The sequence below is a fragment of the Pinus tabuliformis genome, chromosome 1_1 (genome assembly GCF_031772625.1).
Source record: "Pinus tabuliformis cultivar Carrire ecotype Pingquan chromosome 1_1, CPIR1, whole genome shotgun sequence".
NCBI classification, from domain to species: domain Eukaryota; kingdom Viridiplantae; phylum Streptophyta; class Pinopsida; order Pinales; family Pinaceae; genus Pinus; species Pinus tabuliformis.
In genome coordinates this window covers 339,895,779-339,914,717 of record NC_142297.1, presented here as the reverse complement: position 1 = coordinate 339,914,717, position 18,939 = coordinate 339,895,779, and the positions used below count along the sequence as shown (strand labels likewise).

At 38.2% G+C, this 18,939-nt stretch overlaps 1 protein-coding gene across 1 annotated transcript in view; it reads left to right on the top strand.

The window, feature by feature from the left end:
* The first annotated feature begins 1,636 nt into the window (after nucleotides 1-1,636).
* Nucleotides 1,637-18,939, top strand: part of LOC149212958 (polygalacturonate 4-alpha-galacturonosyltransferase-like) — a 41,041-nt gene continuing 23,738 nt past the window's right edge. The window contains exon 1 of the mRNA XM_089388879.1: nucleotides 1,637-1,884. Within this exon, the coding sequence (XP_089245005.1) occupies nucleotides 1,637-1,884 (248 nt within the window). The remainder of the gene's footprint in view (nucleotides 1,885-18,939) is intronic.

Genomic DNA, 18,939 nt, shown 5'->3' with positions numbered 1-18,939 from the left:
TCCAAGCTCAGCAGAGTGGACGCGTAAAGGAAGCAAACGCTCTAAGCAGAAGAAGCTAAAGGAAGCAAACCATCACTGAGGCACTACCTGTGGCAGTGAGCTAACTATGACGCAACATCTGTGATAGCGAGTTGTTCCCGAGGCCCTTTCTGTTGCAGCAAGATGTTCCTGAGGCTCGTGAAGGTTGTTTACTGAGGACGTCGGGCTAAACTCATCAAAGTGGAGGCAGTGGACCATCTCTGAGGCCTTAACTGAGGCAGCAGTCTATCTCTAAGACATTAAACTACCTCGGAGGAATTAACAATGGCAGCAGCCAATATTTAAGGTATTATCTCTGGCAGCAATCTCTCTCTGAAACAATTCTGAGACAGTCATATACCTCTGAGGCACTGTTGATGACCGTGGATCATCCCTGAGGTATCAATTGTGGCAGTGTATAATTTCTGAGGCCTTATCTGAGCCAGTGAATTGACCTTAGCACATTAATTGTGGCAGTGAGTTCATTTTGAGGCCTTATCTGAAGAGGGAGGCCGAGTACTCGCCTCTGATACCAGTCTTTGAAAATACAGCGGAAGCTTTAAGCGCCGCTACATTAATTGTTGATAGCAAACCCATTCTGCTCACACTTAACTGAAGAGGGAGGCCGAGTACTCGCCGACCCTTCCCTGCTAATTCCGCCCTCGAATCTGTCATTATCGATGCTTTGGGTCCCTGATAAAATGGTGTCCTTGGAAAGAGAAAAATAATTAGGAATAACTAATAGCCAATAAAGTTGTCTCGGAACCAACTTCTGGTTGGGTGAAAGAGGGCGCCATGTTGCATCCTCGGAATGAACGATCGAATACTGTGGGTACGCCGCCATGAGATCTCTGACGACAAGAGGAGCCGTGTATTCCATTATCATTCCGTCCGATCTCCTCACCATTATAAATTCATCACAGCCAATGAAATGTGTAGAGAGCTTTTCGGATCCATGAGATGCCACACAATTACCCATGGATGAATACTAACTCTGGTTGAAATATTTGGCAAGCCTTCTAATGAAATCCAAACGATATTGCTCTGCTGGTACGACAAATGATGAGAGAATTAGATTTGTGAAGAATTGACGTTACTTAAATGAAATGATAGGGATGAAAATATCATTGCATTCGATGCTCTGATTTGAATGACTATGTTACATTAGTTTGTGTGCTGGTATACACTTGGTTTATATCCATAAAGTTCTGCCTTACCAAAGCTCCAGTGTTGATGCATTGATTCATTACGTTTTGACTAATATCCAGCGGCCACTTCTTTGATAAAGCCTCCAGATCAGCAGCTACATCAACTAACTTGAAATGTATTTTTTAAGATCCTGATCTGAACTCTGTATGGATCAAACCTGCTCTTGAGATGATAATGACATTATATCTTTGAAGAAAAGAGGTATTGACTTGTTGATTCCAGAGTTGTTGATTCCTTGCTATATTCACTACTGCATAAGTATGTATGGTTCATGAAAGTAGTGTTCTTTTAGCATCACAGTGATTGTTGTTGGTTGATTGGCACATTGATTGTTAAAGTCCAGAAAATGCCTTTAATTTATGATGTATTAGATTTATTAAATACTTTGATACAATCCAATGACGATGGGATGGTAAACATCAACAAGGACAATCTTTCCAATATCATAAACTGTCTACAGAATGCACAGGAAAAGATTTATTTTCTGCAACTTGAATCTCAGTTCCAGCGAGATGAGCTTCAACAGAAGCGTAGTAATTCTGAGCCTATTGAGAATATTGAGACAGACTCCCATCAACATCAACAATATAAAGTTGAGGTTGAATCACATCCAGTGCCCTATTCAAAAGCAGTTGTAAATGCAGATGCAGAAACTCAGTCTACACTTCCCAAGCCCATCATCAGACCTTGGGAACTTCTTGTCCACAACAAGCAGAGAACTGGTCTTGGATATGATAAGGACTTGTCCTTTCATATTCCAGACTACGCCAAGCCCATTCAGTTTCAGAGTGCTAGATTTACTCATGACAGTTCACCTGCTCTTCATGACAGTTCACCTCCAGCTGTTCCAGATTCTACTCCTCTTCCTCCACAGCAACAATAACAACAGAATGTAAAATGCCAACACTGTGACCGAGTTGGCCATTTGAAAGATCACTGTTTTGATCTTCATCCATGCAAGCACTGTCATAAAACCAACCATTCTTCACACAGATGCTTCAGAAACAAACGTCCTGCAAGAACAAAGATTCATCTTGGATGGATCGCTTCTTGGCAATGGGCATCAACAGCCAAGAAGATATTCCAAACACATCTTAGAACTTGTTCCAGAATATTGAACAGTCTTGCAGTTGAGTTTTCTCCATCTTCTCACCTTGTACCTGACAGGGGGGGAAATGATGGTCATATACAAGCTTCAAAGTCACATCAAGCGAGCCTGAGCCACAACCAGCCACACCAGTTTCAGAGTTGTAGCCAGAGACAAAGATGCCCGTGAACATGCCTTCAGTTGGCAATCTGGGACACTTCCTCTAGCAGAAGACTTCAGCTTCTTGCCAGTTTTGGAAGCATTCCAGGAACAAAATTGAGAACACTTCCTCTAGCAGAAGACTCCAGCTTCTTGCCAGCTTTGGAAGAGTTCCAGGAATTGCATTAAGCATTCCAGAGTTGTTGGTCATCCTCAAACCATCACAGGTTGAGACTTCCCTTTTTAGGTTGAAGTTTTACCTTTTATGCGGGGTGAGACCTCCCTTTTATGGTTGAAGGTTTCCCTCTTTAAAACAATAGGATCACTTCCTCTAGCAGAAAACTTCAGTTTCTTGCCAGTTTTGGAAGAGTTTCCGGAACTGCACTAAGCGTTCCAGTGTTGGTGGTCATCCTTAAACCACTGCCCTTTATACCAACATTTCATAGAGCACATTCAGCCTAGTGCTGCCATGCATTTTTTGCACATTTTGTATTACAGCTCTCTTCTTGGACTCATACATAACCCTTCGGATTAAGGGGGGGAATGTTGGACACCTAATCTTAAATGGTTAGTGTGGAAGTTGAATGGACAAAAGCAGTCCAAGAGACCTTGGGATCTGAAACCCAAGAGTCACATATTATACTATAAATGTATATCTGATGTTAATGAAAAATGAATTGCATGTTTTATATTTCACATTGTCTTTTCTGTCCATGTGTGTTTAACACAGAATACTAGATGTCACGCTCACACACTCTTAAATATTCTGGACGAAGTAATGCATCTCAAATCTCAATATAATTCCTTTCTTGTTCTTCATATCTACAGGGAGCATAACCAAAGTTCCAACGGATTATCCAAGGAAGCCACGAACTTGCCAAGAGGACAGTGGATAATCCAAGAATAGAGGGGTACCTCACAGTACCAATACTACCGCAGGCCTTATATAGATCAAATCTTTCATCAAGTGCATGGCCTCTAAATTTTGAAGAACTATCGAACATATATGATGATGTAGATAACTTAGTTTTATTTATGATCAGCACCCTGCAAGGTCTAAATATGTTTATATAAAACACTATTACAGCATCATTCTACATGATGATTTTTTGAATTTGATATAGCATCATCCTGCGTGATGATTTTTTTATTTTGACACAGCCATTTACAGGAATGGTTTGTATATTATAGATATATGGGCTCAAATCGCATATGCAGAACAACATATACTACATGTAATTTTTCACCATATAATGAAAGATTACGATTTTTCCGATGGGAAAAAAAAAGTTTCCATTGGATTATTTGAGTTATTACTGTTTCTTTTTGTTGTTTAACTATTATTGTGGCATAGATTAGGACTTTCGCGGGATTTCTTTCTATCATTTGTTTCAAATCTACAATTTTTAGCAGCCATTTATATTATTGATACTGTTTATCATCCACAGTCTTAAGTGGGTTCTTTTCGTACATCTTTGAGAAGAAAACACTACAAGAGAAAGAATTCTGGAAAATGCGTGGAGCGAGGACCCTTGAAACCCTCAATCTTTGGAAGCGAAATGTGGCCTCCAAGTGATCAATCTCCAAGTTTGGCTATGGGTTCAACCTCAATCCTAGGATGAGCTTGATTAAACAATTTATATTCTTCCTTGGGATCAAGTTTAGAAACTCGACCTTCCAACCTTTGCAATTTGACCTCTTTTACCTCCAATGAAATCAATCCACAATTATTTCAAGGAGACACTTTAGATCTATGAGCAAGTTAAAAATGGAATCAAAAGGCAGGGTCTCCTCCTTAGATTTAAATGATCCAGCCTCTTTCCAATATAGATTACAAAAATATATTCATACCATTGATCTTGAAATGAAACGGACATAATTTGATATGATACTTGTGCTTAGAATTTAGCCTTTGAACCCTTGGTGTTTGACCCACTAGAAGGAGATGAACTCTTATGTTGCATTTCTATAGACATGTAGTCAAATTATAGTCAAGATGGTAGTACTTCCTACAACAAATCTCACAGCCATGCAATACAATTGAAAAGAGACCCTCAAATCTGATAGGGGTTCGATCTTGACCCCGTAAACTTGAATGGGTAAATATGGTAAAGTAGACCCAGGTCCAATCTAAAAATTTAGCAAAGTAATGTTTTCTCTTTTTTTTCCAATAAAATAATAACTCTCAAAATAATGCAGAAAATTATCCTTCCAATCAACCAAAAATAGAGCCAACTAGGATGATACGAAATACCATCGAAGATGGAAATGTTGGCTAGGGTGAGCATAAACTCCACCAAACTTCCCTGCATGAATCCTCCAAATAACCCTGCAAATAATTTAGAATTTTCCAATAAAACCCTCAGGCTGGCGGGATGCACAGCTTTGATACCACTGGAATTTCCCAATCATCGAAATTTTAATCAGTTAAGGTACATTGTAGGTGTTCTAATAAAATTCTTGCAGTAAAAACACTGAACACAATAAAGATCTAGGAATGCAGCATCTTATTTATGTAAAAAAATATAAACAAAATTACATGCCCACAGAAGCACTACTAAAGCTCGTGCTTTGGCATGTATGGCTTCCCATCAACAGAGAAATTAAATATGTTGAAGCACAACCTTAGATCCTCGATGGATCGACCAGAGAAATTACTCCCATGGGATTTCCATCCTTGGGATCAACTAGGACTTGCATTGACAAGCTCTCAACAAAAGAAAAATAGATAAATAACTCTCAATGAATACACTGCTAGGCTCCTATCCTCTTTTATATGCTTCATTGAATCTCTAGAGACTTTATTGTTTTCACTCGAAAAACGAAGGCAAATACCATGGGTCAATGCCATGAGCAACTACCACGGTAAATAACATGGGTAGATTCTGTCCACTTTAACCATATCCAAAAAAAGAAGAATATTAAAAATCGATCGCTTCTTATTTAGTCTAAGAAGTTTATGTTTAGAAATTCCCCAAGATCCATAAAAGAAGAAACTTAATAGAAATTACTCATCAACACCACAAAGTATGTTATTTTTATTGAGAATATTGAGCACATGGAAAGATGCTTGTTAAAGTGGATGTTAGAGAAATCCCTAATGCATAGGTCTAACAATAACAAGAATTGTGTTACCTTTTGGGTAATTTTCTTAAGAATCCTAACTATGTCTTAAAAATGTAGCTCGGGGCACTAAATTTAAATGATATTCCTTATTGATTTTGGGATTGGGATGAGAGAGAGAGATAGGAGATATTGTCTATTCTAAAAATAAACATCTTTTCACTTGTATCTTTTCCATACATAATGTCTCTTTTTCATAAATTAAATAGACAACTTTATTTCCATAATTCTTCATGACAAACCATCCTTCCCATAGGCATTAAGGCCATTTCTAGGTCAGTAAGGCCACCTACTAAGTCATAGATTCAAAATCCAACAACTCTGCTATGAGCTCACCAAGATTTAGTACCTCTTACTCTTCTCTAAGTTCTCCAACAAATCAATGTACAAATGAATTGGAATTGGGGGCAAGAAGCCCTTTTATAGGAAAAACTCTAGTTTTTTTTGGCCATTAGGAGTAAATGGTAGCTCAGTTTGACAAACCATCAGCACTATTGGAATTCTCTCACCGATCTCTACAATGGGTCTCCATGTTTCTTGTAATTTGAAACTTCGCCACAAAGCCATTTTTTCAATGAGGTCTCACTTTGGCGCATTAAATCAAATCTCTTAATATGAGTCACATGTACTCTCATACCACTTGTCCGTTGAACTTTTACAATTATGAGTCAAGTTGTGGCATGAGTAATCACTATTTACTGATTCTATTATGGCGCGTTGTGGGTCTTGCCCATGTGGAAGCATCATATAGTCACCTTTCTTCAAAGCATTAGAGATGAGTCACCCCTACATCTATGGAGTCTGTTCAAAGTCCCATTGAGTCCTGTTACAATATATTATCCACCTATGTGTTGCATTCATCCCATTTTTCTTATAGTTGACCTCCATCTATCCTCATGTGCATTTGAAAATCCTCCATCTGAGTAATTGACCATCCCTTATGGAATTGTGTCAGTCACTACGAGGTCAACCTTGCATGTTATGCTCTGACAAGGTAAATCATAACTCCATGAGTCCCCATATCTTCCAATTATCATCCCCATTGCTAGTTTTTATTAGCCATAATACTATGATCCTTGTGCCTTTGTTGAGGATTCGTAATTGCCTAAACTCTAGTGGGCCTTCTTTTGTTAACATCAACACATTTATTCCAGGAGAGTAGTCTAGAGGATGGTAGACCTTGGTTTCGTCTTTCATCCTTTCTTGGTGCCTCTAATCAAGCAAAGTAAATCATTATTTCCCTTTTACTTGGTTTTTTCTCACATGCTCAAATTCAACTCATTATCACACGATCAAGAAACATACACTTGGTGGTATAGTGATCTAGCATATTTTCCTAGATTTTCTGAGGTGTGTGTGAGATGTTCTAGACCTCATTAGGAGATGTCCCTTCAGGTAGCCCATCAAATACCTAGAAGTCAGAAAATTATGATCTAGCCTCAGAAGAAGTTATTTTTATTTGAATGGCTTTGTTTCTGCCGGTTGCATAACTCACAACATGAACCTCTATTTAAAATGGTCCATTGAGATATTTAAATACCTATCCTACTCATCAGGGCTTCTTTGGTTGTGATCTCCCCCCCTGCACCCTTCACCACACCAATGTGGGGGAATTATGTCTCATGTCCTCAAATCAACATACGTAATTGTATCAATCCTGGCCACTGTATTCGAGGAAATTATGTATATGGGGATCATTATCTCATTATATCATTTTTTGCCCCATTGATGCCAGCATATCATGTATCATGTAATATTTACCTCAGACCTAGATTGTTAGGCACGCCATTATCATTTGTACTTGGTTATCTCATAGGTATGGTTATATCTCCCCCACCTTATTGAGATCTTGTACTCATCAATAAAGGAAGCTTTTATCTCACAGGTAGGTTTCACCCCGTCCAACTTCACTCCTTCCTATTACTTGAGTGATTTTTTTCTCTCCCTATGACTTCCCTTCGGTGTTTTGCGAAAGTGAAGCTGCAAAATATTTGCAGCATACGATTTGCTCCTCAAACTCTTATGTTGGGAAACAATCTGTTATCACCCAAAAAATGATCACCTAGTCATGTATTACTAGGTTGATAAAAATGCACCATGTAGGACAGTTGTTTACATATTAAAACCTTCTTTTACCTTAGGCAATAATTTAGTGAACCAATTTCCTAAAGTATATCGTTGCATTCTAGACTACTACATGGAGGGGAATTTTAAGACAAAATAAATCTTTTGCCTTAAAATTCTCAATATGATGCGCTAATAAAAATGGTAAAGGATTAGGGGTTCATCTTTACGCTATTGATGGTTTCATCGGGAAGTAGAGTGATGGGAGTTGACAACAACTAATATGATTTAGGTTTATCGAGGCTGAAAACAGAGGTGTGCGTCGTGAGAGGAGCGACGGAGGCACTTTCGAAGAACGTTAATGGGTGGTAACATAGTTGGAGTACTTTCCAGGGTCTCCATCGATTGTGTTTTAATATGTGTTTTTTTATTGTTTTATTTATTTTGAATGCTACCTATATACATTGGTTGTTGTTATTAGCAAATTGTTGTGCTAGATTGGCAACATGGATTAGATTCACTTGAAGGATTGTTGAAAAATGTGGCAAGAAATTCTCAATTTGATTTTGCCTTGATTAAATTGAGAAAAAATGAATTTCCACATCAATAGACAACTTGGATGCAATTAGCTTGTACGACATGGTTTGTGTCACCCATTTTACTCAATCAATTCGAGTTGGAGGAGTTAGAGTTCAGTTAAGCATGTGTGATTTCTAATTTGTAGCAGTCAAAGTCAATTATCTCAAGTTGTTTTAAGTTAAACTAGGTCTAATTGTTGGATGATCTAGTGGAAGGCTAGTTGTGCAGTGAGACTTTAGTCAAATGCAATGATCATCTAGTTAAGTGATCAATCATCCCAAAATTGCTCGTGCATGTAAAAAATTCGAGTTCCCTAGCTATGGTGGAGATTCCAAGGTAGTTTAATATTAGTTGTAGACTAGTCTTGAGTGTACAGGTGTTGCATGCAGTCACATGATCAACCTTAGGAATTGTGCAATCCATTTTGGAAAAAACCTAAATAATAGGGGCCTAATTTCTCAAGGAATTGCACAAGGAAATACGGGCTCAAGCAGAGGTAGAAATTGACAAAGTTTGGGTTTGAGCTTCTTAATGAGCAAAGGGATAGGTTATTCACTTATAGGTTGTGCACAATTGAGTAAATCAATTGTAATACATCAATATTCATAAGATTGATGCAAGAAGGCGTTGGAGTTATTAGAAGATTGCTTTCACCAAGAAAAATATTGTGTGCATGTATTTTATTTCTTATTGCATGTCTAAATTTTTTGTTCTAAATTGTGAATTAACTTTCGTAGAGTAGTAGAGTAGGTATGTGTCTTATTATTTTGAAAAAATTTCATGATGAGTTGCAAATCTACATCATAATTTCTACATCGTATCATAGCAGGATTCACATTAGAGCATGAATTTCGAATTTGTTTCTCAGGAGGTTCGAATTTGCAGTTCAGTGTAGCAAGACCTATTGGGAACTGAAAATATGACCTTCAACAGGTTGAGGCTAGAGTTTTCCTTGGAAGGAAACTCTAATTTCATTGACTGCAAGGATTGCATGGAGGAGGTATTCAATGACAATGGATTGCTAGAATAAATCAAGAGAGATGTTACAAAACTAGCAGAATCTGATGCCCAAAACCTTGCTCAGTTGAAGAAAGTTGTAGCCAAGGTGTGGATAATAATATTGGAGGGAGTACGAGACCACATTGTCAGCAATCTCCATGGGAAAGAAAATCCTTATGGAATGTGGTAGGCACTCACAAATCTGTTCTAGAATAGTAGTGACCACAAAAAGTTGGTGCTCAAGGATAAACTTTGAAATATCAAGATGTAGAAGAATGAGTTTACCCTGCAATATCTGAGGAGGTTCAGACAAGTTCATGATGAGCTTGCAGGAGTTGGTGTTACTCTTTCAAAGGATGACTTGGTACGAATATCCCTTCTGGACCTTCCCAAGAGTTGGCATGCCTATCAAGATTAAGTGAACAGGTGGGAGAAACTACCAAATTGGGAACACTTATGGTACGATTTGGTACAAGAGTAAATAAGGTAGAATACTAGAGATGGGACCTCATCCAAGGGCAAGGATGAAGAAAAAATTGCATTGGTTGGAAATGGAAAGAAGGGAAAAGGGGAAGAAATATCAGACCAAACCAGAATCCAACCAAGGGAGAAATAAGAAATATTTGTCAAAAATTAAATCCTTCCATTGTCACAAATATGAGCACTATGCCACAAAGTTCCCACAGAAAGAGGCAAGTGAGAAGACCTTAGGAGGAGTAGTGGGTGAAGCCTTGGATTCATAGTTTGACCTTGACATTACCCTTATTGCATGCATGTCCAACATGGTGATGGGGAGCGTGTGGTACTAGGACTCAGGTGCATTGTTCCACATGACAGGGTGTAGAGACTTTTCAGTGACTTGGAGGAGAAAGATCTCCATATGTACATCAAGCTAGGGGACGACGGAAGGTACAACATGACCAGTATTGGTACAGTCAACTTTCAGAGGGAGTCAGGCTCCCCTCTCAGGCTCAAGGATGTCATGTTTGTTGTAGGCGTAAAGAAAAATCTCATCTCTATTGCAACTTTGGAAGACCGTGGTTATGATGTGATCTTCAACAAAGGAAAAACATTCTTGAGACACATAGCCATGAGACAGGTGAAGAAGATCGAGGTTTGTGTGAAGAATCTATATAAGTTAGATGTGGAAGATTGTGTTGCATTAAAAACTAAGGAAGAGAAAGTGCAGGGCCATGATGTAGGTGAACTTTAGCACATAAGCCTTGGCCATTTGCATCATGGCACCTCGAATAGTATACAACAAATATCCACTAGCCTCCCTAAAGGAGCACTTGAGCAACAGGATGTATGCAAAGGATGTACCTTGGGGAAGTACATAAAATCCGAATTTCATGATCGGGACAACAAAGCACATGCAATCCAAGAAAGGATCCACTTTGATGTCTGTGGACCTTTCTTTATAGCCTCCACTGCCCGACACAAATATTTTTTCCTTTTATTGATGACTTCTCACATAAGTGTTGGATCTCTTCATGCGGAAGAAAGATGGGACATTCTCTAAGTTCATAGAATTCAAGGCATTGTTTGAGAAAGAATCCAACAAGAAGGTGAAGGCTCTCTAGAGCAATAATGGAGGTGAGTGTGTTGAATGAATTTAAAAATTTATGTGCAAAAGAAGGCATTCGATGAGAGTTGACAATACTGCACAACCCACATCAGACTGGGGTGGTTGAGAGAAATATCCATAGCATTTTGGGAGAAAAAAGGGTGATGTTGCATGACCAAGGCCTACCTCTGCATTTGTGGGTTGAGGCATGCAATACAACAATTTGTTTACAGAACTAAAGTTCTCATCAGATTCTTGGCATGATATTACACTGGATGAGGCTTTATGAGGAAGAAAGCCAAATGTGTCTCACTTCAAGATTTTTGGAGCCTTTTTTTACTGCCATGTATCCAAGGAATCAAGATAGAAGCTTTAGTCAACAACAAAATTAGGGGTATTTTTGGGTTATACAAAAAGTCCCCACAACTAACATGTGTACTTGCCATCACTCATAATGATAGTTATGTGAAGGGATGTAAATTTTGATGAAGATAAATCTACGTGGTGCTCTCTTGAGAGGGAGCTTTAGATGCCACCAAAAGATGAGATTTTAGCTCAAAAAGAGGAACCTCAAGAATTTGTAGAGCAACCACAAATTATGGAGCAAAGAGTGGAGACATTCACTAAAGCAAAACCTCTAGAGAAGGTAGAAAAATAACTAAGGATGTTGATAGACTTGTGCAGGATGCGAGGGAGAATGTGGGATATCCTTCAAATTTGCATAAGCAAAGGAGGTCACCTGAAAGGTACACTGGCGACATGGCTCTTATGACTGAGATTATAGAGATTGAGCCATCCTATTTTGAGGAAGAAATAGAGAAACTTGTATGGGTTGATGCAATGGTGGAGGAATATGAATCCATTCCAAAGAACCGTGTTTGGGAAAAGATCCCAAGAACAACATATAAATCAATGGTGGGTTTGAGATGGATCTTCAAGGTGAAGCAGGCAACAAACGGAAGAATAGGGACGTATAAGGCCAGATTTGTGGCCAAGGGGCACTCTCAAGTTGAGGGAAATGACTATGAGGAGACATTTTCTCTTGTAGTAAGGTACTCTTCCATTAGATCAATTCTTCGTCTCGCTACACAGATGTGGTGAAATATCCAATAGATGGGTCTAAAAACAACATTTCTGAATGGGATTATTAAGGAGGAGGTGTACATAGAGTAACAAAAAGAGACATTTGATCAAGAGTCTCATGTTTGCTAACTCAAGTGAGCACTGTATGATGTCAAGCAAGCACCTCGTTCTTGGTACACCAAGATCAATAGTTGTCTCAGCAGTTTGGGCTTCACCATAAGTGAATCAGATGTAAACCTCATCATGTATGGATAGAAGCTAAATTTCTCGTTATTGTCTTACATGTTGATAATTTTATTTTAACTAGTGATGAGACATTGATCATATATTGCAAGGAGGACCTTGCAAGGGAATTTTAAATGAAGGACATGGGTCTCATGCACTACTTTCTCAGGTTGGAAGCATGACAAGGTGATGGGTAGTTATTTGTCTCTCAAGGCAAGTATGAAAATGAGATACTGCAAAGATTCTGCATTGAGAGTTGTAAACCTATTATCACCCTAAAATTTTCTAAAACTTGGACAATTTACATTTGTTCCTAAGTCATAATGTTAACTGGTGGTTAAGTCATTTTTATGGTTTTTAGAGTCCAAGTCATAGGGTTAGAGTCTCATTTCCATCATCAAATAAAGTTCAACAACCTTGTTTGACACTTTATGGGTCCCATATCATGTTTTGAAAGTCATATGTTCAGCCATTTAAAAAAAAAATTGAAACTAGCTACGAATCTACATTTTCATAATGCGGACAATGTAAAAAACCAGTTTTGCACTACGAAATCAATGAAGCAACCTTTTTTTCAGCAGAAAAAAACTGTTTTAGGTAGTCAACTTCCAGGAGGTTGTTTGAGTAGCTGAAAGAATATTTTGGAAAACTGAAAGAGGTTTTTATTCCTAACATAATGAACTACTAAAAAATATTTCATTTTCTTCAAATTCATTATGATATGGGAGAAATGGATGACCTAACTTGTGCTACGTAACTGTTGTAGGTGTCGTTTTTCACAAATCAGAATTTCCAGTTTACACCTTATATTCAAAGACAATTTCTGGTCACAGGAAAAGGTATTTTGGAATTCTGAAGGAGCTTTGTCTTGATCAACTCTCCAGCTATAATAACCTATCTAACATTCTTCATAAGTGTTATCAGTTGGGAGATACTAATATTTCTTTGAAACCCTAATTTTAGAGAACAAATTTTTCCTATTTTACACGTGTTTTTCAAGGACAGATTCTGGACAACTGTAGAAATATTTTAAAAAACCAAGAGAGGTTTTTATTCCAGACAACATGGAATACAAAAACCTCCTTCAGTTTCATAAAATATGTCATGGATAAGAAGATAAAGGCTTTTTCCCACGTGATAATGTTCAAAGATCCTAAACCTAAAAACAGGGAAAAATGTTCCCTAATTTCCAGGGTTTATCATCAACAATAAGGTGACAACGTGGGAGGCTTCATAAAATTGGACCTCATGAGGTTGAAACTGTCAAATAATGCGTTCAATGTTTAGTTAAGGTGGTTTAGTCATAACAAGGAGTTGTACTCCTAATTGTATTAGGACTCTAGGACTGTTAGTTAGCTGCCAAATGCATTTAAAGGTTTGTTTTATGGTTAGAATAGGTGTCACTTATAGCAAATTCGAATTCTCTTGATGAGGGATGATGGAATCATTATTGTAAAAGCTATATATGAAGCAAGACAGGAAATGAGAAAGGGTTGGAAAATGAGATAGAAAAAGAGTACTTTTGCAAATGTTGCGGAGGGACTGATATATACAGAAGCAGTTTGACTTTTCTGAAGCTGAGATTCTTAGTGTACTTCAGTGAGCTTTATATTTTATCTTTGATATGTTTTACTTCCATAGTCTTAATGCTTATTACTCAAAATTCATGGAGGAACATGCTCTAACTTCCTTTAAGTGTTAAACTATGGTGAATTGAGTTCTTGGGTCCTATCTTTGGATGTTTTTCTTCAATGTTTTAATACTTATGACTTAGAATTCATGGTTAATCATGCTCTAAATTCCTTTGAGTATTAAAACTTTGATGAATCACTTTAAATACTTTCCTTTTGAATACCTTGATGTGTCATTACTCAAAATTCATGCCCACATGCTTTGACTCCTATGAACTTCAAGCTATTGAAACTTTCCTGAATGTGTTACTCTTTCATTGAAGTATATACAAGCCTTAGTTTTATAAGAAGAGCTATTTGTTATCTTTATCTCTATCACTGACTCCATAGCCCAATGGTAGCAAGTCTCCATATTTCAACGTATAAACATATAAAATCACAAACCATAAAGTTATCCATCTATCTATATCTTTACTCAATATCATTAACCCTTTGAGAGAGCCCTCTCAAGCTGAGGAGGCTGAGCCTTAGCTAAAAGATTTTTTTTAAATAGTTACACTGAGATAGTTTGATCAACAGCCTATCAGGGTCCTATTTTGGTGATAAAATTTTGGTGCATCTACCAGGATTCTAAAGATTACTCATTCCTGAAATCAAGAAGCTGAACTTCTGAAGGTAGCAGGAGCTCAGGAATCTTTTCGAGGCTGCAAAACTACCTTGGCGACTCCATTGTTGAAGAATTCAAAATTCATAGATTCATGGTGATTCCAATGGAGTTATGAAGAACTCAGATGCTACCATTTTTATTTCAAGGTATGCATGCATAAATTTTTCAGGAATTCATGTTTTCCCAAATCATCTTCCCAAGGATACATATTTTCTAAGGAATGGTCCAAAATTCAATGGAGAAGATTTGAGTTTAACTTTGAAGCATATATCAAATTTCCATGATTTTACCGAGCTTCTTAGATTCAAACATGAGGATGTTTGCATTATGTTGTTCTATGATTCATTTCAAGGGAAATGTAAACAGTGGATTGAAAGCTTTCCTGCCAAATCTATTAAGTCATTTGTAGACTTTTGGCTTATGTTTTTGGAGGAATGGATAGACAGAACAGAGTTGGTGGCAAACTCTCCTTCAATTCAAGGTTTCTAACAATGGAATGATGATCATAATAATGAAGAAATAGATGAAAATTTTTCTTTGTCCTTGTCTTCTTATCTAAAATCATTTGAGTGCAAGACAGAAGATAAGATGAAATTTTTGGATGAAGTTGCTAAGAACATTGAGAAAGACATTGAAGGTTTACAAGGTCAAATTCAATCATATAGTCTTCATGATCATGATCATACTTTTAAAAAGCTTTCTATGGCAGAATACAAAGAGACGGTGTTGCTTCGTTTCTCTTTTGAGATTGAGGAAGAATACATTATTTTTGAAAATCAATTTGAGGAGAAGTTTGAGAGCACACAGCTGAAGCCTTATGCAGATGATCAAAGTATTGGTGAGTTTTCCAAAGCTGCAGAATATCACAAGAAACATCAAACTCACCATGCGTTTTTTATAGCTGACTACATGGAAAAGATTTACTGTTTAGGCTTCCAGTTATATTTTCATCTTGAAGAATAGTTACACCTCATGCTGCCTTGGTTATTTCAGTATCTAGTTTATTTTTGCTTCAAGCACAATCAAGAGATTCAAGTGTCAGATCAGATCGATGACTGGCTTCATTGGAAGTTTCATGTTCCTTGAGCTACAAGTGGATATTTCAGCTGATAGGGTAGGTAGGAATGTGCAAATAAGCTCAAGGTAGGTTGACTGAGCATCTGTTTCAATAGGTGCAATTTGAATTCCTCTTATAGAAATCATTAACGGCTTGAGGAGCAGATTGGGCAGAAGTTCAGAGTTTTATTCTAGAGGATGTATAGCAGCACTGGAGCTACAAGTTCTTAGTGTACCACAAGGGCGCATTATCCCTAGTGGAGCCATTGTTATTGTTAACTCCCAGGTTGTTCCCTATGACTCCCAAGGGAATACGGCCGGGGTAACCACTAACCAATCTTTGGATTACAGTTTCTAGCCAAACTGTAATCAGAGAGGGCTCTCTCTTTATGATTTGTCTTTGTTATGATAGTATTTTAGGCTAGCTATTATGCTCAGGTTTTTTTTTATGTTTTGGTTGAAGAATGTCTTTCAATACCTAAGATGTAATGTTTAGACAGTTGTATTTCATTGGGCAATGGAGTCTAGAGCTGTGAAATGTTTGAAATGCTTCAGTGGGAATGTTCAGACTGTAGGGCCTATTGGGTATCCCAACAAACAAGATTTAAAGCTTAAGTGATGATGTATGATGATGCATGTTCAGCCAATGGAAAGCAATTAAGAATTCTCCATTAAGCTAATGCTGTGAAAGTGAAATGTATTGCTCATGAGAAAACTTGAATTCCTGAAACAAGGGTCACTGTGAAAGATATATTCTGAAAGTGTAGCAATCAAGAATTACACTTATCAAGATTATAACTGAGGAAAACATTCATTAACAACATAGATTGAGCTCAGGGTATTCCATGAATAAATCCTGAAGGCTATTCTTTTCCTTTGCTGCTAAATACTTAGAACTTAGAAACATTTATGGGTTGTAAAATATTGAAACACAAAACAAAGAGAGTTACAGAAAACTTATTGTATATGATATGCACAGGGATCCTGCCAACTTCAACAAACACCATGAGCGCTCTCAAACAACTCAGAACTTCAGAAATTCCATTACTTCTGTTATTAAACTCTGCAAAGATTACAGCATAGGAAAATTCTTCAAAAGAAATCAACAACCCCCTTGCTTATGCCAAGGGGGAATATATATAAGCGGTTATACAAAATATCTAAGGCGTTGAGTCATCTGAGAAATGAATGTTTACACCAACTTTGTACAGAATAGTAGATAAGGAGTCATTACCGCCTTTAATACAACATAAATTCTCTTTATGTCTGTCAGAAGATATTTTGGCCTTTAGAGGCCACTGAGTCGGTCTGACCGTTCCTTTTTAACTCTGAAAAATGCGTCTTTATGGCTTGTCGTGCTGTAATTTTCGGCCCTGCTACCTGTTAGCTGTCAATTGTGCTTTGTTGGCCGAATAGTTCTGCTGAGTTGGCTCAGCCCTCCCTTTTCTGCCTGCTGATCTTTCCAAGTTTTCCTGTGCATGATCACTTGTAGTTTTTGAATAACAGATAACAAAACTTGATTTACAGGCTCTGGCTTACAATATCAGCTGTATCATTTTAGTCAAGTATTCCTGTGTGGGCAATTGGTGTCTCAAAATTGCATCCAATGTCTCATCTGGCTCTGTATATTTATAGAAATTAGGAGGCACTTCAAACAGATGCTTAATCTCATCCATGATAAAAAATAAGTTCTCTACTCTGTCGTAGAGACTTTGTCCTGTTGCTGGCCCTGTTTCCTCTGAGGTGCTGGCCTTCTCTGTGATATGATTTGTGGCAAAAATGTTCACCCTCTTGGCATAGTTTTCATGGGAAAGAAGTCTTCCTGCGTTATTCAGCAAGCTTGGAAGACCTTTGTTTTGCAAAGCCACAGATTTTTCCACGAATCTATTTACTTCGGTCTGCATATCCTGGGTCCTTCTCTCTAGTGTCTGCACTAGGCTTCTCAGTGTTAGGACCCTCTTGATTAGCTGGATGGTCTCAGTTCTGTTGGAGATTTCCATAGTAGCTAACGGAGCACTCGTTCTGTTGTTAAGCACATTGATCATTCTGTTGGCAACCTCAGGCATATTTCCTAGAGCTGCCCTTGATCTCTGGATTTCCTTCTGTGCTTTTTCTATGAGCTCAATCTGCTCATGGATTGTCTCAATATACTGCCATTGGTCAGTGATGGACTGGCCAATGTTGGCCCATAGCACTGTCTTGAGCTCAGCTGTCACTTTATCCAATGTGAGTTCCTTTTCCAACTCCTTAATCCTGTCTTTAAGGGCTTTTATTTCCCTGCCCTTTTCTGCCACGGTCTGCTTGGATTTGTCATATCTTTCATTTACCTTGGCTAATTTCTCCCTGGCCTCATTTAATTCTGTCATTTGTGATTCCAAGGCCTGAATCTCATTTCTCAGCTTTTGCATGTCCAGGCTTTGGGCCTGCTCTGTCGTTGGTGGTGGTGTTGCCTGTTCTGTTTGTTGAGGAGGAGGAACAGTAGTTGGAGAAGCTTCCTCAAGGTTAGTTATTTTAGGAGGAGGCTGGGAGGTCTGACCTTCTTCTTTTTGCTTCAAAGCTGCCTGTAATGCTGCCTGTGCAGCCTCTGATTCTCCCAGCTTTTCTTGAGTCTGGATTAGCTGCTTATATAGAGACACCAGCAAAGCTATGGCATCTTGATCATGCCTCTGCTGGGCAACTTCATCTGTTTGAGGGTGAATTGTGGCTGGAATTTTGATCTTTCTCCTCAAAGCTGCCATGTCTGCATCCCTCAACTTCAATATTTCTTGTATGCCCTTGATATCCTTAGGATCATGCCCAATCTCTATGATTATATCTTCTAAGTACCTAATTCTGTTGTCCTTTGCTTGAGAGGATGCTCTCTCCAACTCAGGTTGGGCAGCTGTATTATTAAGGCTATTCTCTAGCCTATAATTATCCAATGTCTTGTCTGCCAAGGAGGCATACACCATCTCACCTGTTTGTTTGTGCAATTCAATTTTGTCCATTGGGTGGATGTCCTTGGCAAGGACCTCAAGATTGGTCCTTATATAATCTACAGGGGACTGGCGATGTGCTACAGCTGGCAAAAAATCACTCATGATCATTTTTCCTTCACTAACATCATACGCAGACATCAGTCTTTGCTAGTTAGTGGGAGCCATTTTCAACAAATGATTGTATAGTTGTATCTTTATTGGCTCATTCCTCCTCTTTATGTCAATGAACTGCTGTTTGATGCTCAGTTCACCTTCTCTCTACTGGCTTGAGGAGCTGACTTCTCCTCCCACTGTTCTGTCTTGTTCCTGTTGAAAGGAACTTGCGGATGCTTCCCTGCTAGGTGGGCCCATGCCCAAAGTCTGTCCCATTGGCATTTCCTCCTCTGAGAAGGGATTCATTCTCTGTCTTTTCTCTCCCTGATTTATGGATGATGTAAGGGGAGTCTCTCTGTCTCTTTTTCTGCTTATATCCTCCTTTTTTGGAGTTTGGAGGA